We start from the raw sequence: 25595 nt of genomic DNA, 5'->3' as shown, positions 1-25595 counted from the left end.
AAAACCACGTTACCAGGACGTCATTTTCGGCATGATTTCCAAGACAAACAGTGCTCGATTCGGAAAAGAAAATAGCCGTTAGTTGTTTTTTTTCATTATTGAGAAAGTTGAGATTTTAATTTCCATTTGTACCTTGAACGTATAGATAAGGCTTGTAATCTGTATTTTAGCTTTTAAGCATTATTATAAGCAGGCAAAGAGCTCGGCGAGCTTCTAGTTGGATTCGAACATACGTCGATAAGGGACGTGGTTCGTTTAAAATATGAAAATAACGTGATTGTAAGTTTTCTTATTTATAAATTATTTCGACATTCATAGATTTACTCCCTGTTATAAAGAAATTTGACTTTTGTATCATGACTAACAATTATTCATTAACGTATTACGTCTTGTTACCTTAAAGGGTACAAGGCGTATATAGAAATATAATACGCAATACCATGAATTAATTAACGTGCGAGTGCAATACAGCGTTGAAAAGGGATTTGTTTAAAATCAACTATATTTCAAAATCCCACGCATTCATTCAGGAAGAAGGTTGGATAAGTATCAGTTATACGTAAATCAAACTTCTATACCTATTTAATAAAAACGATTTTAAACCAGGAAGTTTAGATGAGGGTATTACACATTCATGAATTGTTCCGTATCGAAATCGGGTCGTCAATTCATTTTTGATTAAACGGCTTTTATGTTGTAATTTTAATGCTAGTAAAGGCATACGTATACTGTACAGAGGTCGAGGAATAAGTTTAAATGAGTTTTAAACCTACAAATAAGGTAAGTTTTTTTTCCAAATTAATATTATTAACTTTTGTAAGATATCTTACTCATATATACTTTTCATAAGCCATTCTAAATAAATCGTGACAAAACATTTTTTATTTTGCTAGCAGCACAAAAATATGTCGTTTTAAGCACCCTTTTTCAGCTTGGCATAAAAATAACTTAGTTTAACAGTTGACTATTTGTAGTATTCAAATGACTATGCATTTAATATGCTATTTATATAAGGGACATGTAATATTACAGATCAATGTAAAACTGTTAACAAAAGATATTGTGTTAAAACTTTATTTGTATTTTGATAACATAGATATTTTGTAGTATGCTTTATTTAGTTTATAACTAGACAGGTGAGTGGTTTAGATATTGTTTGTAGGCGAGTTACTAACATAATGCCGCGAGTGCATTGACTCGGTCAGGGTCGGTTAGGATGACCCGACCATGGTGTCGTTGATTTGTACACAAGATGTAGAGTTTTACATCAAGATGATTTCTTTATTACTGCCTCGGTGATTTCTTAAACATATGTTTTAGATTCGTCAGCAAATGTTCTGCTTATTTTAGAATTCTTTGTTTGCTAAGACGCAGGCGAGAATCAGGCGATTTTTTGATACGTTTTCATCATGAAAGGATTTGTTTTGAGGTTAAATATTACAAGTTCTTTATCAAAATGAAAAATTTATTCAAGGGAGACACGTCTATTTATTTTCTGCTTAACCGCAATGAGGTTAAGAAAGCAAAATCAAAAGAGAAGACAATTTTTTTTAATTTGTGCTGGGTTGATATTTCACTTCGTAACAACTGCGTAATGCTTGGGATATCATGAAATGTTTCAATATGCAAAAGTTGACATATACATTACAATACTTGCTCAATAATTTTGCTCATTTTTGTACCCTTTTTTCAGTGAACACAAAGAATGGCGAGTGAAACATCATTGGTGAGTATGAATTATGTCATTTCGAGTTACCTCAGTTTTACATGTTTGGTGAAAATATTCTCTTCTGAGCCAATTGTATATTATTATCATTCCTATACATGTATATGTTATATCAATTTCGTGCAATGTGTACGAATTGCAATTTTCTGTAATTAAGATTGATCTGGTTGTTAACATTGTTGTTGTCAACATAATTATGACTGTTTTTATCATTCGTTCACGTGTCTTACAATACAACTGGTATAAAATACCTGATGTTATATTTTAGGTGGTTGGACTTGCTGTTCTTGGAATCTTATTTCTTGCCTTTTCAATCTTGGGTGCTATCATCATATTCTGGATATTGGGAAAACTTCGTCAGCACGAAAAAGACATCACTCGTCTACAAGATATAGAAAACGGAAGGCGTGAACATATAACGTCAGGCAACACACGTTTGACGGACAGTGCTATCGAACTTAATGACGTCAATCCTGACATTGGTGATGGAAGACGACGTCCTTTGAGCCAGGCGTCAGCGATATCAAATCGAAGTGGTGTTCGAGCAAGGATGACGATAGCGATTCAGAAGGAAGAGGCTAATATATACGGCCGTACACCTCCCTTAGGACAGGTTCTTATGACTGCACAGAATTACTACAAGAGCAAAACAAACACAAATGACGACGTTCCTATAGAAAGTGTAAAGATAGTAGATAGAGAAACAAATACACGATCTGCTGTAAGCAAAGTTCTTACTGAAGACTGGAGGGAAGGTATACCTACCTCAATTCTGTTTCACGGTGCTGCGACAAACTTTGAAGACGTATTCAGTCAAAATAAAGGTGTATTTGTTCATAAAACAATTGGTGTTCAAGGTGGGACCATTAACATTTCGGGTGTATCATTAGTGATTCCACCAGATGCTTTAGAAGAAGATAGGTTCATTTCTGTCGGTGTATTGTGGGACGAAAAGTTAATGCCAACCATGTCGAGAAAACAAAGCTTGTTAAGTCCAGTAATATTATGTCAACCGAGCGGTCTTAAATTTAGACTTCCTGTGACCTTGACATTTTCTCATGCAGCTATCAATGTCACGTCAGACTGGATTCCGAAAATCATGAAACGTGAAGGCTCATTAAACCAACCAAATGATTGGGTACCAATAACTTTAGCAGATTATGAAGAAAGGGACGTGAATGCTCATCATATAAGTTTAAAACTGAATCATTTTACACTTTACACGTGCATTGGAGAGTCCAAACCTGGCAAGATGGCTGCTAAACTCGTGCATATAGTGGCATTTGCTGGGAAGTTGCAGAGAGGAGCTTTCTTCAAACCGAAAATCTACTGTCTGAATAAATACGCGGAGGAACTAGAGGTACGTTTTCTTTTCTTTTTTTTTATTTCTCTTTTTCTAAAATTATTTATAACTTTTGATTATCAATGGGAGGGAAATGCTTAAAATTAAGTTCAAGGTATACAGTAAAGGTCTTCCGTTTACATGTCATATAGACTTATAATATCAAGGTAATGGTAACCGAACATGGGATGAGCTAATCATTATTTTTGGAAATGGTAACGTATATGTAAAACTCTTATCATTACATTCTGTAATTGAAACTTAATAAAAATTACCACATGTCGCACCATATTGAAAATGACGTCACTCATTGACGTTGGCGTTATATGACGTTTGTAGCTTAAACCCATCACGTAATTAACGATAATTATAGATCTATTGCATGAAAACAAATGACGCCATGGGATAAAGTAAAATCACGTGGAGTGATATTATTTTTGTACCTAATATTGATACATGTTTATAGACTGTAGATCTATACAAACATTAAGGAGAAAGTTTTGACAATACCGGTATTAAGAAAAAAATGCAAAGATGCGGACTTACAAAGCTGTAATTAATATTAATACATTGAGAAGTCTACTTGTAAATTTTAGAATTATTACTCTGTGATTTTTTTACATCTTGTCCAAGGACTTCAACCATTATGTTATGTTTCCAATGATAAAATACCATATCAAAAGATTGACATGGCTTATGCCAGCTCGCCACGGCGAGCCGGTATTACGTTAGGATTTTACTAAAAAACAACCTAAAACTCCGAATCCATCCAAAAATTTAATCGAAGCTTGGCTTCCAGTTTTCTACAAAATTTATCTATCAGGGCTAGGATCCAAAATTATTTAGCCAATCAAATTTAGTCTTACATAGCGTCAAAAAACCTTTTTCACGCCATTTTTTAAAAAGCAGCAATTATTATTTTTTGCGCAAAGATGTAATTATGATTAAAATGTTTGTTTTCATGAATTCTTTTCAAAAATTCATATTTACACTGACTTGATTTAGCGATCTCACCTGTTCGTCTGTAGTAAGTTTTCGTTTGGTTAATTAACATAAGTGTAAATCTGGTTCTGTGCATTTTTTTCTTTTCCCTTTTTCCGGTCATTTTATCCTTTCCGGTATTTAGTGTATATATTAACTGACCGGGGTCCGGGAGGCCCGGACTGGCCAGGATCCGGGATCGTATAAGATATAGAGGAAAAACTAATAAACTATATTTGTGTTGATTATTGTCGTAATGAAAGGACATTAAACGTTAATTTTTTTATTGTATGTAATGAACGTTAAATAAATTAAACTTAGGATATAAATATAATTAGAGCTATTTATTAACAAACTTAAAATGCGGAAATCCCAATACTTTTAATTATTTGCCTAATTTATTGGAAAAATCAAAGACTACATTCTTGAGTTGGTCAAATCCCGGGATCCCTTTATGTTTTAATGCGATCCCAGCTTTTCTGAAAACTATATTCTTGAACTGGCCAATTCCTTGGATCTCTTTATATTTTAATACGATCCCGGCTTTTCTGAAAACTATATTCTTGAACTGGTCAATTCCCGGGATCCCTATATTTTTCATAGGACCCCGGCTTTTCTGGCTGAATTGATTGACAACTTGTGTATACTTTAGAACTTGTATCTGTCACTCATTCCAATACTAAATAACATATTACAACTTAACTTCGTATAAAGAGACATCTTTATGAATTCTACCTATCTAACATTTACTTGGTCAAGGTCAACAGGCCATACAGTAAATGTGCATAGACATAGGGACTTCATTTTATCTGTTTACATGCATCTTCATATATACTCATTTTCCTCTTTGTTAAACTGAGAGAACTTGATTCCATTACTTTATGTCACTTTAATTTTTATGTTCACTGAAGTCTCTTCAGCTAACAGAATTGTCATTTTTACATTTAAACGCACCCTTGGAAAAAAATTACGAAGCGAGCCGCTACTAGCTTTTTTAAAAGCTAACCTTGTTGCGAGGTTATTATACATTGTTGAGATGTTTTGTAATCTAAGATGGAAACGAGGCTAAATTGATAAGATTGGGTCCGATAATGATTTCTAATGGGACATCACGTGGTCCAAACGCTGAAAGTTCAGTGGTTATATTTTATAAGATGTGAAATAAAATACGTACATTTTCATGAGATAGAAAGTCATTGTACGTATTAAGTAAGCTAGAATCAATATAGATCTGCTCGTAATAGATACATGTATTTGGATCAATATTAGCACGTAATAAATATTTGAATTATTTACATAAGATAAAGTTTTGGTAAGGGATAGGTATAAATTATTAAATTCACACTTCCTGGTCTTAACTTATTTTCTCGTGTATTTTTTTCTTGGTCTTCTTTCTTTGTTTGTTTCTTTGTTTGTTTGTTTCTTTCTTCTTTTTTTCTTTCTTTCCTTCCTTCTTTCTGTCTTTCTTTATTTCTTTCTTTCTTTCTCTTTCTTTCTTTCTTTCTTTTTACTTTCTTTCTTTAATTCTTTCTTTCTTCAATAATACTCACGATGAACTGCTGTAGACTAAAGCAAGACAGGTTCAGCAGGGTTACGGGAATAATTATATCATTTTTGTGCGCTATTTAAATATGTATATATGTGTATAGTCTAGCCAGAATGTTCCTCCGGGCAGTCTATTTACGAGCTAAGCACCCGTTCAGTTTATGTGAAAGTCAGGCCTGAAGCTGGGCAAAACATCACTTGGTTATTATTCAGCAGGCTAAAACGTATTCTTTTTCATTGATTTAGGAGGTTGAGAACTTTGTCAACAGAACAGACGGACGTTCCAGGATTTCCGATACAACCGATCTAATTATACGAGACAATGAACAGGACGTTGTGGTCGAAATGGCCAAATTGTCCGACGGGTGGAATCTCGATGGAGATAGGACCGAGGTAAATTACAGTCTATATTATGAAGTGTAAAGGATTTACAAGTGACAATGTTTTCGCTTATTTTGATAAATATTGGTCCATCCTCCACAGTGCTTTATTTTTTAAAACAGCATAGATCTCTACCAGTAGTGTAGCGCATTGTAATGTACTGTGCATTGTGAGTATTGATATAAAAGTGGATCTTGGTATTGTCCAACAAAATTGACCTGGCACTTCATTAACTTCCGTATTGGTCATTTGAATAAACACTGACCAGTATCTATCGAATATATCGATAAATTTGCTAACTTAACTTGTCAGTGATGCGTGGTGTATTGGTATAGATGTCGGACTACCGGTCTGAATGTCTCTGGTTCGATTCCTTACCAACACCATGGTATGATTTTTTTTCAACTCAGCTTGCAAGAATTAATTTGAAATCGTTTTACTACACACACACTTATATTTTAATTTAAATACAGTATCTTTCAATGGTTCTCTTTGTGTAATTATGCAGTCCTATATCCTTTAGCACATATAAAGGTAGTTATTAATTGAAAATACTACACAGATATCACGCACGCACATACACACTCATATACAACAAAAGGTTTGCAATAGTTTAAAGAGAATGGCAATTCTAAAATTAGAATACAAAAGAAAAAAGAAATCCCTGAAAAAGGATTCGAACCTACCAGATGACGTATACATTCTTCAAGTAAAGCTCCTTTACAGACTACGCTAAGAAAGATTTTAAACAAACACCATTTTAACGAAATTGATATTTACATTCATACCGATTTACAAGTATAATTATCACGTTTACGGAATATACCGACTACAGGGTCATATGCAAGAGTGCCAGGCCAATGATGTTTTTTTTTAATATATGCCTTGTCAGCCGAAACCGGACAGGTTTGTATGTTGCTGTTGTTTTTGGGGTTTTTTTTGTACATTGCTGTATGTTTATTTACTTTCCAGGTGTTACCTTTTGAACAGATCTGGCACGCATTCCATCCTCATTGCACTTTTATCATGAGACCTAGCAGGTCATCCATGACTGACATCGTTTGTGAAATTAAAGCATACCAGAACAATGATGAAAATAACTCTGCTAAACTAAAAATTGCCGAGCAAGTGTCATTGGTATGTATCATCCAGTGAATTATATTTGTTCACAGATATTTTAAATAGACTCTAATTAATAAACATGTATAATGTAATGGTAAAAAAGGTTTGTTTTTCTAACAGGATACTGCATTCATTTTCATCTGAATATAAAAATATCATTCAGGGCTAGGTTTATAAAATAAAAGAAGTGAAGTATGCATTTTTATTCAGAGAAAAACTGTATTGTTGGAATTCATCTTATCAAAAAAATTCTTCTTTTTTTAAAACGCATTTCTATTTTTTATTCCAGTTTAGTTCGCCTCTTTCATCACCAGAAGAGGATCCGCGCGAGGAGCTGATAAACGAGCTTATAATTCTATTGGACCCTCATAACGAGGCTGGTTCGGACGCGGGTGATTACAGAAACTTAGCAGAAAAAATGCAATGCAGCCTAGCCAGAATACGTTGGCTAGGAACTCAGTCGAGTCCAACACGGATACTTATAGATAAATGGTTAGAAGAAGGAAAAACATTTAAAGAGTTAGAACAGATAATGATAGATATACATAGGGAAGACGCTGCTGAGGAAATTAAGAAACGGTTGCCACATTTAAGTAATAGTGCAGACTCGTAACAATGGATGCATCTTGGTGTGCACGGGCTTTCCGTCATTTGTTTGGGTGGATATTCAAATCGTGGTTAATCAAATTGCTAGAAGACCAATTTAAAGTTAATTTTACTAAAATTATGTTTAGCAATCAAACCGTGTACCTATAAAATCGAACGATCTTTATCCTGCAAAAATGGTAGGATAGTCACTTAATACTAGAAGCTTACTTTCGTGTGATCAATTTCCATACATTTTTTTTGTGGTATGTGCACTATATATAATGATCAACAATCATTTTGTTATAGTTTTAAAAAAATATGCATTTGTTTATGGTAGTAGTCGATGTTAATATTTTAATTAACATCAGATATATAACGTTGATGATCCACAGTGGATCCTGTACATTATTAGGACGCGGAAAAGTAACCATTTTCAAACCATTTTCCTCTCTTCGCTAAGGGATGGAGCCGCGCAAGTGTCTTGGAATTCTTACGGAACGTCGATGGTTCTACTTAACCGCCCGTTTGTGCCTGAAATAACGAACAAAGAGGCATCTGAGGACGACCTCCAGCTAGACAGTCGCCATATGACATATTCTGTGTTGATAAGACGTAAAACCCGATCAAAGAAAAACAAAACAAACAAAAAAAAACTAATAAGGAAGAATATATCACTTGTTTGATCCATATTGTATTCCAGAATTATTGCGTTGTTTGTCTATGAACCGACTATATAAAGTATATCAGCTTATCTACTGTAATATAATATGCTTCTAATTATAATAATAATAATAATAATAATAATAACGATAATAAACGGACACGACCAGTAATGTTTATAATTTGTATAGGAAGGAATACGTGACTTAAACAGACGTACGTATCGAATTGAAAATTTGATATACATTTTGTATATTAAATGCATTTTGTTATTCAAACATTTGTTATACATGTCAGCAAATACTTCCTTGTTTGGATTTCATTTCAATGATAGAACTTTATATGAGCCGTGCCACGACAAAACCAACATAATGGCTTTGCGACCAGCATGGATCCAGACCAGCCTGCGCATCCGCGCAGTCTGATCAGGATCCATGCTGTTCGCTTACCAAGTCTATTACAAGTAGAGAAACTGATAGCGAACAGCATGGATCCTGATCAGACTGCGCGGATGCGCAGGCTGGTCTCGATCCATGCTGGTCGCAAACGCATTATGTTGGTTTTGTCATGACACGGTTATATGATTATACCACGTTTTAATGCATGCATTCAAATTGCATTTAATCATTCATGAATACCCTCAGTTAATATGTATTAATAAGTAAAACATACATAAAACAGTAAATATCTTTTAAATCATATTACAGTTGAAACCCCCATTTGAAAATCGAATTATACACAATTGCTTTATTTTTATTATTATTTTAAATACCATTTTATGATGTATAAATGTTTTAATATTAAATAATGTTTTAAACATCATTAATCAGTATAAATGTACATTGCTAGGTTATATTCTGATTATTTGTTATACTGGTAAATACAAGTAAACGAAATTTCGGTTTTTAATTAGAACAATATATTACGTTTATTATCCTTTATGATTTATCGAAAATAAAAAAATAAAAACATTGACTTGGCTTGGCTTGAATGTGTATGCGTTGATTTCATTATCTTAAAAGATATGCAGATTTTCTAATATCTTCTGCGCGTTTGCGTTGCTAATGTGTTCGTCGTTGAGCAAAAATATTGCAATTTTGTAAATTATGGTTCTCATATATAAATGTTACAAACAACGAATTAGAACTAATCCATGTTGATGATGTATCAGCCACTCGTGTTTTGTTATGTATTTTGGGGAACTGGTAAGATATTGACGTGATATGATATTTGCGTGATACGATATTCACGTGATCAGGTATTCAATGATATGATATTTACGTCATAAGATATTTACGTGATTAAAGATCACAATGGTGCGTATATTTTTTTTTTCTATTGTTTTTTTTTTTTTTAATTTATCAAATATCTGAATGAAATACTTCCTGATAAATGATCATTCAAGTTCAAATTGATATTGGATGCAATGATAATGTTTCCATATCAGCAAGCTTTTTTTTCCTTGTATGAAGCACAAACTATATACGTGCATGCGTATGTCACGAAAAATTAAAAATGCGATAGTTTAGAATTGTCAAAATAATAAGATAGTTAAGAGCTGTCGCACAATAAGGTAGATAACGAATTCCCAATAAAAAAGTATTTAAAAAAATTGGCAATAAATAAGGTAGTTAAAATTTGTCAATAAGTGAGGTAGTTAAAACTTGTCACATAATAGAGTAGGTAGACTTGTTACATAATGAGATAGTTAAGACTTGTTACATACTGAGGTAGTCTAGACTTGTAACATAATGAGATAGTTAAGACTTGTAACATAATGAGATAGTTAAGACTTGTAACATAATGAGATAGTTAAGACTTGTAACATAATGAGATAGTTAAGAATTGTTAAATACTGAGGTAGTCTAGACTTGTAACATAATGAGGTAGTTAAGGCTTGTTACATACTGAGGTAGTCTAGACTTGTAACATAATGAGATAGTTAAGACTTGTTACATACTGAGGTAGTCTAGACTTGTAACATAATGAGATAGTTAAGACTTGTTACATACTGAGGTAGTCTAGACTTGTAACATACTGAGGTAGTTAAGGCTTGTTACATACTGAGGTAGTCTAGACTTGTAACATAATGAGATAGTTAAGACTTGTTACATAATGAGGTAGTCTAGACTTGTAACATAATGAGATAGTTAAGACTTGTGACATACTGAGGTAGTCTAGACTTGTAACATAATGAGATAGTTAAGACTTGTTACATACTGAGGTAGTCTAGACTTGTAACATAATGAGGTAGTTAAGGCTTGTTACATACTGAGGTAGTCTAGACTTGTAACATAATGAGATAGTTAAGACTTGTTACATACTGAGGTAGTCTAGACTTGTAACATAATGAGATAGTTAAGACTTGTGACATACTGAGGTAGTCTAGACTTGTAACATAATGAGGTAGTTAAGGCTTGTTACGTAATGAGATAGTTAAGACTTGATACACAATGAGGTAGTAACGACTTGTTACATACTGAGGTAGTTATGACTTGATACATAATAAGGAAGTTACGTCCTAATAAATTATAAGATAGTTTAGACTTGTTACATATAAAGGTAGTTTATACTTGTTACATAATGAGATAGTTAAGACTTGTTACATTATAAGGTAGTTAAGACTTGATACATAATGCGGTAGTTTAAACTTGTTACATAATGAGATAATTTAGACTTGTTACGTAATGAGATAGTTTAGACTTGTTACATTATGAGGTAGTTAAGACGTGTTACATAATGACATGGTTTAGACTTGTTACACAATGAGGTAGTTTAGACTTGTTACAAAATGAGGTAGTTTAGACCTGTTAGATAATGAGATAGTTTAGACTTGTCACATTATGAGGTAGTTTAGACTTGTTACAAATTGAGATAGTTTAGACTTGTCATTTAATGAGGTAGTTTAGACTTGTTACATAATGAGATAGTTTATACTTGTCATTTAATGAGGTAGTTTAGACCTGTTAGATAATGAGATAGTTTAGACTTGTCACATTATGAGGTAGTTTAGACTTGTTACATAATGAGGTAGTTAAGACGTGTTACACAATGAGGTAGTTTAGACTTGTTACACAATGAGGTAGTTAAGACTTGTTACAAAATGAGGCAGTTAAGACTTGTGACATAATGAAGTAGTTAGGACTCGTTACATAATGAGATAAAACTTGTTACATAAAGAAGTAGTTAATACTTGTAACATAATGAGATAGTTTAGACTTGTTACATAAAGAGGTAGTTTTGACTTGATTTATAATTAAAGAGGTAGTTAAGACTAGTCACTAAACAAGGTAATTACGAATCACCAACAAATGAGATAGTTATGAATCGTCAATAAATGAGGTAGTTACGAATTGTCTGTAAATGAGGTAGTTACGAATATCACTCAAGTATGGTAGTTCACGAAGAATGGCCTATATTACAATAAGGTCGTTAAAATGTATTAATAAAGTAAGGTTGTCTATGACAATTTTCTACAAAAACTATCAAACACTATGAAAACTTCCAACAGTTGAATGTGAACTCCAATATAGAAGTTATCAACGTTTTTATTATAATCTTGTAAACTCTGTCTTGTCGTTTGCTGTGTTTGAGATATTGACATGAGCTACTGTCACAGTGTGGTCGACACTCTCCTCGGCTGGTGGTTTATACACAACTGAGGCCAACACGAACAGAAGAAATCCGCACATCTTTAGTATCATAAACCAGAGCATTATTCGGACTCCCATCGTGCCTTTATCATACAACCAACACGAGCCTTGTGTTCCACACGTGTCCTGCCATATCGTGCACGTGCTGTCTATAATAGCTCCTAGCAATATTGGACCCGGGGTGGTTCCTGTAATAATTAAATTGAAAGTCTTAAAGATGTATGTTTTTTGAGAGGTATATTACTGTTGAATGTATGCGTAAATAAATAAGTAATACATGTAACAAGATACATAGTTCATTAGTGTAGAAGTCACTAGAAATGTATCGCCTTAATGCTGCTAATTTTCTTAGAGATAAGCTAGTACTCTACCTTATTATGTTTTAGAGCTGAGTGAGGTGGGTATGTATTCATTTCAATTGAGGTTATGATATTCTTTCGGTTTATTAACTATCGTATTTCGTTTGTGACAAAAAAACCCTGAAGAATTTTTATTTTTTTATTTTTCGGAAAAGTGCACGGAATCTGCAGATGTCCCATTCCAGAGACTATCCTGGTTCTTTGACATGTCCGGTGAAGATCACCGATACACGCGTCTTCCTTTTGTAAGTCACATCAGAAGACCATTCATATTGTTAGTGGTTTTGTGGGGTTTGAACCTGCGATCCATTGATAACTATATCATCGCGTTACCACTCGGTCATGGATCCGCTTCTTAGACGCAATGGTACCTCAAATTATCGAACCTACAAATTTTGCCGTAAGGACAATTGATAACATCTGATTATACAGCAACCAGTCTCACGAACAGTAAGTACTAAAGTATATATGAGCCACGTCACGACAAAACCAACATAATGGGTTTGCGGCCAGCATGGATCCAGACCAGCCTGCTCATCCGCGCAGTCTGATCAGGATCCATGCTGTTCGCTATCAGTTTCTCTACTTGTTTAAGGGTCTGTAAGCGAACAGCATGGATCCTGATCACACTGCGCGGATGCGCAGGCTGGTCTGGATCCTTGCTGGTCGCAAACCCATTATGTTGGTTTTGTCGTGACGCGGCTCATATATATATACATACCTACAAGCCTAACAAACAGTAGATTAACACCAATACCCACAGATCGCTGCTTATCTGGTACACACCTGAAACAAATAAATCACGTTTTAAAATGACAGTACACTCTACCTTCTGATCTTCAAAATAAAATACAGGTTGCTTCATTAAACATCAATGATTTTTAAGATCAAGAAAACTAATAACAACATGTTAGCTTTGCTTTTATACTTTAAAGTGATTTAAAGTCGTTTCATCCTCCATTCTTAGCTCTGTACAATATTAAAGTTTAAATACTAATAAATCTACGAAGGAAATATAACAAAACTACATTTACCGGCTGCGTTTAGACATATATCATTTCCCTAAACCTTTTTATACATATAAGAATTAGAAGAAAAAATGTATACCTAAATAGAGCAGTTACCCCGGGTGACATCGTGGCGAAAGTTAGAATCATGACGACGAGGAATAGAACACAGAAAACCCATACCCAGTCACACTTGCCAGTGCACAATCCTGGAATCATACTTAGGTCACTGTACTCGTTGGTCATATTGGCTGTAGCACTATACACACACGAACAGTTAAAATAGCTCTGCAACGGGAAGTGGTTAGATATCTGTTACTCTAAACATGCAATTTTGTGTTTTCCTTAGGTTATTAAACTTATTATACAAATAAATAATAGGGAATTATATGCCCTCATGTGATCATCTAACGTTTATTACAATACCGTTAAAGATATTTATTATATATAGCACACATGAAGGACGTGATAGGAAATTGACTCAGAACAAAGTTTTTTCTTCCAACTTATAAACTGTTATAAATTGAAGTGCAATTATTCTCCCAAATATGACCAGATCTTAAATTCCTGGTATAAGACCCAGTGTACATTATAAATACCATCCTATGAAAGTTTGAGTAAAATCTCTAAAGAAATGTAGGTGGTGCACACGGAAGATATTGTTACAGAACCCCCGCCAGACTACCATCAGCCTTATAACTGGAAAGCCTGTTCATAAAGCTCATGAAGCAGAGATTGTTCACATTTTGTTGAGGACGTGAATAGCAAATAAAACAATAAATTATTCTAATAATGATACATATTACATGAATACAAGAAATATGAAAATACACACTACATAGACACTATTGCCACGAAGTAGTGGAAATGCCAAACGGAGGTTGTTATTTTTTCACATCTCCAGTGTTGAATTTGCGGGCTACATTGCTCGTATGTGACGGTAATGTGTATATACAACTTTTCAAACATAATAAAACGTTTATCAAAATGAATGGTATTAAGACTTCATACATTTTTTTTTTTTTGGGGGGGGGGGGGGGGTTTACGTCACATCGACACAGTATAGGTCATATCGCGACGTTCCAGCTTTACTGGTGGAGGAAGACCTCAGGTGCCCTTCCGTGCATTATTTCAGGCACGAACGGGCACCTGAGTAGAACCACCGACGTTCCGTAAGCTAGCTGGATAGCTTCCTCACATGAAAGAATCCAAAGTCCCTGTCGGGATTTGAACCCACAGCGGTGAGGGGCAAGTGGTTTGAAGTCAACAACCTTAACCACTCGGCCACGGACGCCCCACTTCATACATAAGTACTTGAAACTCATACAAGCAGTTTTAAATTGTATATTTATACATTTCTTACTTTGACACCATTCTGTGTATCCGACGACAAACATCCGGCATGACACGGAGAAAAGTAGACAATATCTTCGACACAGACTGGTTCGAAACCTTCAGTTGTACAGCCACAGTCTGTATTGCAACTTGACACCAGTCCGGAAGTTGACTTCCTGTTTTAAGAAATACACAATTTAAACGCAATAACAACTAGATTTTAGTTTTAAACCGCAATGAAGTAGCAGAAGGTTGCCAGATGTTGCCGAACATCAAATCTGACGCCATGAAAATCGCTGAAAAAAATCTTTCTTCATGTTACTTTTATCAAAAGATAATAAAAAAATCAGATTTAAATCATTCAAAATGATAGTAGCAATATGAACATTGCAACATTATTTATCAGCCAGTACAATTCGAGTGTTGTTATTCTAACAATCTGTATAAATACAAAATGTACCTGACAAATGTTATTTATACCAGTACCTACTCTACGGTGTAAGGGTGGTCCAGACCAGCCAGTGGGTCACTAGGACAGTGTGCTAACATGAATGGACCAAAGCAGAACGCTGCCAACATAAAACCAGCACACACCCGGATGATGCCGCGACATTTGAGCTTAAACTTTTTCACAAGATACCCGCCAAGTAACATACCACCACCGGATCCAGGTATTGTAATAATACCTACAATAGAACATTCAAACTTGGAAATTAAAACATGTGCATTATTCCATATGTGCTTTACTCCATATAATTATGCATTTCTTCATAAATAGCATTTCTCCATATATTACTCCATATATGCATTTACTCCATATTTGCATTACTCCATATATGCATTACTCCATTTGTGCATTACTCCATATGCAGTTTAGCAACAAAGACGCATTGATGCTAGAGAACGAAATGTAATGTGATGTCTATTTGTTAAGCAGATGCGTGTCATAAATTTGATCATCATAGTAGATTCTAGTTTTTCGCAAAGTATGATGAATTTCTATGATTTCCTTCAACAACAAGTAAAATCATTCTCTTGACACCATATGTTAATTAATATGATAAAACATGTTAATAACAACATAGGTGGGCACTTGATATATAATTGATTTCATTGTCTCATATTATCAAGCATAGTTAAGCATTGGGTTACATTATGACTTGCCAAAAAATCAGGTATAAGAATTATATCTAAATTATGCTGCCGTCTGTTTTATGCCAGTTAAACAAATAAACGATATATTTACTTCTTTACAGTAAGTTAAAAACTTATAAAACTAACCCATAACTGTGCCTGCCCATGTAATGTCGACATTAAACTTTTCTTGTATAAGTTTGGCGCCAAATGTTGCCATTCCACCAATTATCAACGCCTCGACTGCTGCCCCGCAACATATTAAAACATACGTGGGATTTGTAATCTGCATAAAATGTACTTTATTCGTAAAAATAAATTGGCTAATATTTTTTAAAAACGGAAATCACAATTTATTTTATAGACCTTTGTACATTACGAGTTTTCCTTAGAAACGGAAGAACAAGGGAAATAATCAAATTTGATTTATATTATGTTTCTTACACTTTAAGATAATTGTACACTTTTAAGACATTAGCTTTTCGTTTAAAAAGTAACACAACTAAGCATATATATAAGATAGGATGTTGTGAATAAAAATATAAAGAACAATTATCTTCCACGGTAGAGTTCGTTGACTATTCTACACGAACCTGATTCTCTTTTCCTTGCTTCGTATGTAACTAGCTTTGCTGCATATTAAGTCAATTTGCTTAATTAAAGTATTGTTCGTGTCAACAAGTAAAATTGTAAATTCTTACAAGCAACCAGACAGATTTAGGAAAGTCTCTCCAACTCTTTCCAAAGTTCGCCTGGGCCGTGATTTCATCCCCACCCGCATGTGCTTCCACGGCACGTTGTTTCTGTACTTCTTTATAACCTGTAATTATTTCATAATGTAAATGCAGTTATCCAATTTTTATCATACCCCTGTTTATACGAGTTTGAGGCTGTCCGTCAGTTTTTGCCGTCTGACCGTCGTCTGTTTGCACTTCTTCTCTTAAAACCCGCTAAACCAACTTTAATGAAACTTGAAAGGGATAATTGTAAGTTGTCTACTTGCATTTATCGCAATTAGGAATTTGACCTCAACCCATAAATAACCTTGATTTTCAACGCTTATTGTTTACTTTGCTGCAATTGACTATATTTGGTTATAACTAATAAATGGTCGAATTGTATTCATACTAAAACATAAAAAATCCTTAAAACAATACTTTCGTGTAGGTCAAAATGAGTTTAACCTTGACATTTCAATGACCTTCACATTTAATATCAAACCATTAAATTTTGCAAAATTTGGCATTATTTTTTATGGACGGATTTGTTTCATACTTGAACAAAGATTTAGAAATGAAATGGCCATGTTGAGCAACTCAAGTTTAATCTTGAACTGCAAAGTCAATTTGTTGAATTTTGCTAAATTTTGCCATAACTTGGTTATTAATGAATGGCTTTAATTGATATTTGAACGAAACAGTACTTGACCTTATTTCGTATTTCCTAATGCAGTCACTATTTATCTTTTAAAATTTTTTAAAGTACGGTTTACCATAATATCATTCTCTTGTTACAATAATTATATTTTACAATACTAGTAACCGTTAAAATGATAAGTTACCAATGCTTACGGTATTTAAGGGATATTAAATATCAAACATGTGAATATTTAACGATATTTGTATCATTATTGACAATTCACGACCACGTGCACGTGGTTTATTGTAGCTTAACGAGTTAAAACAATTTTAACAACTTACTCGGAAGTCTTCGTGGGTATCCGTATAGAGGTAGGATTACAACAAAGAAGCCTATTAGAGCTATAAGAGGAGATATCCACCATGCACCGACCCACTGGGGATCTGCAGGGGTCAACGGAACACTGAAATAATAGATTGAAATTCTAGATGTTTGCAATTCTGGTGACTATACTTACTATAACGTTTAGAATCATAAATTCATTAAACATACACAACAAGGTATTTCTCATCTAATACAGAAATAAAACAAATCTCAAGTCTTATTTTTTCTTGAATGTTAACATTATGTACCATTAACATATAAATCTCTTTAACATATTAATAAGAAAAGAGCTGCTAATCTCGTAATTTTTAAAGCCGACCTGTTCTGGGCAAGTCACCAATAGAACTTCAAAATAATTTAGGTCTTTTATATTCATATTGTAAAACTTGGGGTCTCAAGGTAAATAGTAATGTTTTTCCGAAAGCGTGGAGGACTTCTACCCAAAGATACTGATACTCATATATTCTTCCGATACGTAGTATTCTATTTCGAAGTTCTGTTTTATGTAATTAAAATAATAATAATAATTATTATTACTGAATGTTCGTGTTTGTGTGGCCTGTCTGTTTATTTTGTTTGTTTTATGTAACAGTTTAAGTCGTGTGTTTGTTTCAAATATTATCTTAACATTTTACCACGTACATTTAGAATGTATTTTTGCCGATTAAGATTATCTGTTCATCCTCCCTCAATACAAACAGGAAGGTATGTCACTAATAACATTCCTTGTGAACAGAGATATTGTCAGTGCTGTAATATTTATTTGGTATTATAACAGACCATCTATGTTTAAAATTATTGAGTTACTTTGTATATAAGTAATAGAAATGTATTAATAGATGTTACATTGGTATATCAAAGAAGCTTTGAAACTCAGGAATTCAATTTTGAACTCTCAATTGTGGTTTATCCTTTTAGGAAGTTTTTGCCTTTTAATTGTACACTTTATCTTCATTATAGACACTAACCATACATATATTAATGAGATTATATATGCATTCGTTGCATGTTAGCAAGACAATGTACATTTGAGCCGCGTCATGACAAAACCAACTTAATGGGTTTGCGACCAGCATGGATCCAGACCAGCCTGCGCATCCGCGCAGTCTGATCAGGATCCATCCTGTTCGCTTACAAACCCTATAACAAGTAGACAAACTGATAGCGAACAGCATGCCATGGATCCTGATCAGACTGCGCGGATGCGCAGGCTGGTCTGGATCCATGCTGGTCGCAAACGCATTATGTTAGTTTTGTCGTGACACGACTCATTTGTAAGTCTAGAAAATAAAAGTTCTGTTCTGTTCTATACTTGTGGTAGTTTCTTTTCTCTTTCGGTTCCGGCAAGATAAAGGTACAAATACAAGGTGCAATATATCAAGTATAATCAATTTACCTTGCAGGATCAACGTTATTAATATCAACGAAAATGCTTAATGTTTGACCACCAACGACATATCCAATAGCAACTCCAACTGCAGCAGCGCAAAATGTCCAACCTGAATATTAAAGATATTTAGACAATTTTTAAAAAGTAACCATAACTCATTTTAATGCTTGCATATACATGTAGTTTAACGGTATACCATTTTTATTTTAAAATAAAAAAGATAAATAAATAAAATTAGATTTTGGACGATCCCTGGCATTTATAAAATTTATTATTAAGAAAAGCCTGAATCATTTTCTATACTGAGCAATACAAAAATTTCAAATCATTTAGCGATATGTATAAAGATAACCTGATTTGAAATAAAGATAATGAGATTTGAAATTCTTTTCTAACTTAGTGAGAAAAAATATCAATACGGTGTATAATTTATAACGTGTCGTTTTTTTAAAGAGGATGTTCTCTTTTTGTGGAATTGTTATCATACGAAGTTCGTATATAAACTTACTGATATAGAAAGCTGTAAGTTTCGCCTTGCAGTTTTCATCAATATATGAAAGTCCAATAGTGAACATTGGTGACGCCCCTATACCCAGTAAAACATTACCAAGCATTAGTAAAGCGTACGACGCGGTATAACTTTCCGGTACGTAATCCGACTCCGTGCTACCGCAGTTACCTGTTTCATTACCACTTACAGCGCACATGTTTTGCGTGACATTGTCTGCACCTGTTCGAAGCAGAAATATGTGTACATGAAATAAATAACTAAATAAAAACTCCTTAAGTATACAGCTATGAAGTAGATCTATAAATAACATACAGTAGTCCTTGCAATCCAAATACTAGTATTTTACACTCAAGAAGTGCAATTTGTGGCGGCATGGCCAAGTGGTCAACGCGTCAGACTAGTTATCTAATGATTGCTGACCGCGTGAGTGCAAACCCTGTCAAAGGCAAGCCGTTGTTTCCATGAGCAAAAAAAACTTAACTCGGAACTGGTTGGTTCTGGGAATGGTTTGATAAGCTTATAGCTTCCAACACGTTCAAATTTAAGCAAATTCTTGTGAAGTAAGTTCATGGTACTTCTTGATTAATAAAAATCTTAAAATGAAATTTTAAGAATGAAGCAGCAGTAAGTTATTATGTGTAACATATTTACCTGCAGACAAAGTGTAACGATAATTTTCGCCTATCAAATGTGGCAAAGAGAAAACAAAACAGCCGGCCGCCATTATGAGAACCCCTGTACCCATGAGTTTTGGTTTGTGCCGCTGTTCCCCGAAATATCCGACCAGAACACTGCATATAATTGACCCAAAGTCATTGGCGCTGGCTGGAATATTTAAAAAAAAACGTTCTACTAACCAAATCAACATTGGAAAACATTTTGTTAAGACTTTCACAAAATTTTAATGTTAAGCAGAGATCAACAATATTTCAACAAAAAAATATTACAATTTATGTTTTTAATAATTATACATCCTTGATATAACCTTCTAAGTTCTTATAAAGATATTGTATTTTTTAAACCCGCTTTTGCTATAATCACAGCATAATCAAAATTAGTCAAATATTCTAATGTTCTATGTTCTGAATGATGTGACTGGCCTGATTTTGCTGTATAAATGAAACTAACCTGATTTTGCTGTATAAATGAAACTAACTTATAAGGCCTGATTTTGCTGTATAAATGAAACTAACATATAAGCCCTGATTTTGCTGTAGAAATGAAACTAACATATAAGGCCTGATTTTGCAGTATAAATGAAACTAACAAATAAAGCCTGATTTTGCTGTATAAATGAAACTAACAAATAAAGCCTGATTTTGCTGTATAAATGAAACTAACTTATAAGGCCTGATTTTGCAGTTTAAATGAAACTAACTTATAAGGCCTGATTTTGCAGTTTAAATGAAACTAACTTATAAGGCCTGATTTTGCTGTATAAATGAAACTAACTTGTAAGGCCTGATTTTGCTGTAAAAATGAAACTAACATAAAAGGCCTGATTTTTCTGTAAAAAATGACACTAACCTATAAGGCCTGATTTTGAGCTTGGTAGTGAGTAACGTTTCTCGAGGGCAACGAGTACCACATTTATAACACCATTAACAATAAAACCTTCAAAGAAGCAGAAGACACATTGCCATAACACGTGACATCTGATGTTGTTCATGCGCTGAAGGCAGCTAAAAAAGATCAGAAAATAAAACAAAATGCTAGTTTAATAAAAACAGTTTTCATACATGCATACGTAGAATTAGGCATTATACATTTTCGAAGCAGAGTAACTGTTTATATTAGCTTGTAGATAAGTAAAGAGAAGTGGCAAGTCTTTTCAAATTCACACACACACACACACACACACACACACACACACACACACACACGTTCGCACGCACGCACGCACGCACACACACACACACACACACATGGGATGTGGAGTTTAAAGCCCCTAAAATCCAAATAAATTGTATATTTGTCAATCCTATTATATACTCTTATCATATATATCAATAAAACTTAATATCCGCTTATTTGAAAAAAAAATCATATTTCAACGTCTAAATAATAATTATTATAATTATATACGACAAAATGATAGATAATTGACAAATAAACAATTAATTTGAATTTTAAGGCCTTTGGAGCTCTACACGCAAAGTGTCTGTGTTCAAATTCGCTACAATTTATACAATTATATTTAAAGTACACCTCATTAATTCCTTAATTTATTTTTCAGTTTTCGGCCATTTACGAAATATGTGCAAAATTTTTGTCCGACTATTTCTGCTGAAATAAGTTTGTTCTTTCAATGTCCATACAACATAGTTGTTAATTTTTTTTAGATTTATTGGGATCAAATAATTTATATTTCTCGTCATATTTATCACGACTTACCCCGGCTTGAAGGTCAAACACCCATATTTCTCGTCTGCTTCATTTTCCTCTAAATTTGGTTCCTTTTCTTTCATCTTAACTTCAGGACCAGGAAAACCCTCGAGAAATGGTGCCTGTAACATACAAAACTTACACTGTAAATTAATGTTAACATGCAATAAATGTTCGATTTACATATCATCAATGTCATCACTAACATATAATCTATGTTCAAATAAATATGAAATGAATCTGAGTGCTTACAAGCAATAAATGTAAGATATTTTAGTGCTGTTGTTTTTTTACGTTTAGACAATTAAAGTTAACAAAGTTTACAGTACATGATGTAGATCTAAATAACGTTCGACGTCTACTATTTAGGAGTCAAAATTTTGTATGTAATCGATGTTCGATCTAAGAACATTATTTTATCAGATGCAAAACATATAAAATGTTATATATATTTTGTTAAAGTTGACTTACTTCAGGATATCTGAACGACGATCGATTACTTTTTTGTTCTGCGTGTAAACTCCGAGTTACTTGACTTGAATCAAGAACTTGTAATAATGAGTGTTTATAACGGTGGTCAAGTTTTTCTCAACATGTAAATATTTATATATTATAATCTAAATTCTACACTGTAAATAACATCCTCATGTTTAAAGCACATAAATAAATATAATTTGCATATAATTAAACCTCGTGTTTGATTTTAGATGTATATGAAAGTGGTTTAAAGGTGTTCAGGTGAACATTTGACATACAAATGGTCAATGTGAAATGACAGCTGAGAGAAAGGGTCTATAACCTATTGTAATGTACACTATGACGTAACTGTCGTCTGGTCAGCCATTGTATAACAGACGCTACAATACGTCATGCTCTGTCGGTGTTGAATGCTCTTTGACAACGCTTTTCGCACAATGTACATCTAATAATGATGAACAGCTCACTTCCAGAATGAATACCATTTTCATCTTTAATAAGTTACACATATGTATTTGTTCCTATTTTGATTGCAATACTTCAGAAAATGTTTAGCAATTGTAATTGTGTATTATAATTGATTATTTTGCTATTAGCAATGCACAATGTAGTATAATATATATTTTGTTTGATGCAAATCATTCAATTAATTATAACAAGCCACACTTCAAATCGGAGCATATAAAAAAGTGAAACGATTGTCATTTTAGGTAAGAAGCTAGTATACGTAATGTTTAAGTTATGCATACAATAACGCTTTCAGATATTAACAAAGGCTGGTTTTAACCGCTAAAAATTTAAAGAAGACGCTCCAAATAATCTTCAAACACTATAATCACATGAGAAAACGCTTTGTGTCAACGTTTTCATGAGCAAAGTAAAATTTATTTAAAATAGCACTTCTATATCTATGTCAAAGGGTATCGCCAGGACATTTACCCCAGATTTAATTATCTGTATACATAAGACATAGATCTCAATAAACCCAAATCAAACCAACCTTATGTTTTCGGTGTTGCCTCCCCTGTCTTCAAATCGAGATCATATTAGATGCATAGAAAAACCTGAGGTAAAGAACACTGCCAAGAAAAGATCATTCTTAATTTTAAGTTGTTCTCTGACAACCTTTCGCGGATAAGAAAAAAATACAGCAACAGCAAAATAAAGATTACTTCTACTTTTAATGGCCTCTGACCAGAGGTTTGCCTATAGCCTACTTCTTCCAATCGGTTTGATTTGCATAAAAGCATCTGTCCGTATAGTTCACATATTATATACTAGTACCTTACAAAATTAACTCTTTATATTTTCTTTTTGTGATTATGTTTAAAGAAAGATAATGCTATTTAAATATGATCCATCAATTTCTATGAAAATTGTATATACGGCACACGTATGACCCACGTTCTAAATAAATGTTCACGTGCACGGGAGACAATCTAATTAAAAGTCTTCGCGAAAAGCAATAAGGGTTATCCTTTAACTCTGCATATCTACACGCGGTCAATTTTTGTCATAATGCAGATAAAACAAATCTTAATCAGTACTGGTGTGTGTGACCATATGATTGCAACCAAGCATTCCTGGTATTGAGAAGGTAGGCCCCTTAACCAGTTAGGCCACCGTTTCCCCGTTACATGCTCGAGATCACTGTAGATAGTAAATTTACTGTAAAATGTTAAACTCGAAGTTCATATAAATGTAACAATACTCCGTGTAATAATGTTTCACATTGATAATTTTTCCCGTTTGATGTTTTCTATGACGTTATGTTGAGAATTCGGCTGTTTATGTGACGGTATATTACATGTACATATATATAAGACACGTAATGTACAAACAAATACTATATGTCAGTTATAATTATAAATATATCCGGATTAACCTTAACCCCATACCTTTTCTGTCATTTCCTTACTTCCTTCCATAATGCATTCAACAAAACTGGTATTTATTGACAGACAAATTCCAATGTTGCAATCGTCCTATTCTTGCATACACGTGTATTTCTTCTTATATATTATATATAGTAACGTATTATCATTAATGTTCATAGATAACTCGTTAAAATTCCCAACGTCTTAGATGACCACAACATTTATCTCTGTTATCAATGTGAGGACTGACCTTTAAAAATGACCCCTTTATCCAGGCCTATATGTGTTTAGTTTGAGATTGTTTTAAGGTAGACCAATACATATACATATATAAATAATTTAACGGTTTCAGCAATGCCACTTCTTTCCTACAAATATCGTCTCATATTAACAGATATCCCCTTGTACCACAAATGACAACTATAAAGTAAGTTAAATAGTAATTCTATTTCCATTTTACACAAAAAAGGCAATTAAGTCAACGATGGTTTAAGCTTTGATGCAATAATTTTTTTGACGTCAAGGACAGATGTGTTGATTACTACGTTAGATAAGACGTCATACTAAGATAAAAAATTTCAGATAGTTTTGATTCATGAAAAAAGCCATCACAATTCTTTGACAAAACGTTTTTTTGAAATCGTTCAGCCTCTTGCTGTGACCTGGCCTTGACCAAAGTGATATCTTAATACACACATGTAACCTTGAGCTTTGACCTAGGGCGCGAACATGCCGTCTCATGATGCAAGTTCATTTGAAATTCCACCTGGTAATGATAGAGTTATGGTGCGGACAAGCTGTTTGATACCATTTTTTTAACATTTAATTCTAAAGCATGACCTTGACCTAGCCACATAGTTCTTGCGCACGACACACCGTCTCATTATTTGGAACAATTGTGCTAAGTTATTTGAAATTATGCCTACTAATTACAAACTTATGACCCGGACAAGCTTAATACGGACGGAAGGACATACACCGCACCGCCGTTTCGACAACTATGTTGAGATCTCCGCAAGCGTCCTCGACAAATATATATGACGTTGGTCAAACAGAAGAAGCCTTTATGAAGAACAGTGGAAACTTTCGTTTTATATTAATCGTTGTTGGCATTGACCCAATGGATCCTGGATCCAGAAAAAGTGCATATTCGTTTTAAATTTCAATCAGTACTACTATATAATTATAAAGGCCTATATGAAAAATTTATCGGTTGAAGCAAGCCAAATGAACGCTCACAACCCGTGTCTTACTTTGTAAAAATATGATAGTGGATCACTTGGCCTAAATGTTTCTAACAAGATTATTCTTAAAGCTTTCCATTTACGAACCTATGTGAAAGTTATCCAAGAGCCTAATTTTACCGAGGATAATGATAA

At 33.6% G+C, this 25595-nt stretch overlaps 2 protein-coding genes across 3 annotated transcripts; one reads left to right on the top strand and one right to left on the bottom strand.

Annotated features, from left to right (window-relative positions):
- Positions 1–565: 565 nt before the first annotated feature.
- Positions 566–9320, top strand: LOC132747410 (UNC5C-like protein). The gene is made up of 6 exons (XM_060736782.1): positions 566–780; positions 1694–1726; positions 1995–3086; positions 5841–5987; positions 6948–7112; positions 7387–9320. The coding sequence occupies exons 2-6, from the start codon at positions 1706–1708 to the stop codon at positions 7708–7710; spliced, it is 1749 nt and encodes a 582-aa protein (XP_060592765.1). The 5' UTR covers positions 566–780; positions 1694–1705; the 3' UTR covers positions 7711–9320.
- A 1795-nt stretch (positions 9321–11115) lies between these two features.
- Positions 11116–24402, bottom strand: LOC132747408 (solute carrier organic anion transporter family member 4A1-like). Of its 2 annotated transcripts, none has more exons than XM_060736780.1 (14): positions 24238–24402; positions 21872–21984; positions 21005–21159; positions 20129–20302; positions 19475–19696; positions 18973–19075; positions 17534–17655; positions 16535–16653; positions 15981–16119; positions 15190–15385; positions 14728–14875; positions 13465–13652; positions 13079–13143; positions 11116–12186 (listed from the first exon to the last, which is right to left on the bottom strand). In XM_060736780.1, the coding sequence occupies exons 1-14, from the start codon at positions 24265–24267 to the stop codon at positions 11897–11899; spliced, it is 2064 nt and encodes a 687-aa protein (XP_060592763.1). In that variant the 5' UTR covers positions 24268–24402; the 3' UTR covers positions 11116–11896. The 2 variants fall into 2 exon arrangements, with proteins under 2 accessions (XP_060592763.1, XP_060592764.1); XM_060736781.1 differs by lacking the exon at positions 24238–24402 and adding an exon at positions 22334–22595.
- Positions 24403–25595: the final 1193 nt, after the last annotated feature.

This window comes from Ruditapes philippinarum, unplaced genomic scaffold (assembly GCF_026571515.1).
Source record: "Ruditapes philippinarum isolate M1 unplaced genomic scaffold, ASM2657151v2 ctg13_1_1_1_1, whole genome shotgun sequence".
NCBI lineage: Eukaryota > Metazoa > Mollusca > Bivalvia > Venerida > Veneridae > Ruditapes > Ruditapes philippinarum.
This window is presented reverse-complemented; position numbering and strand designations above follow the sequence as displayed.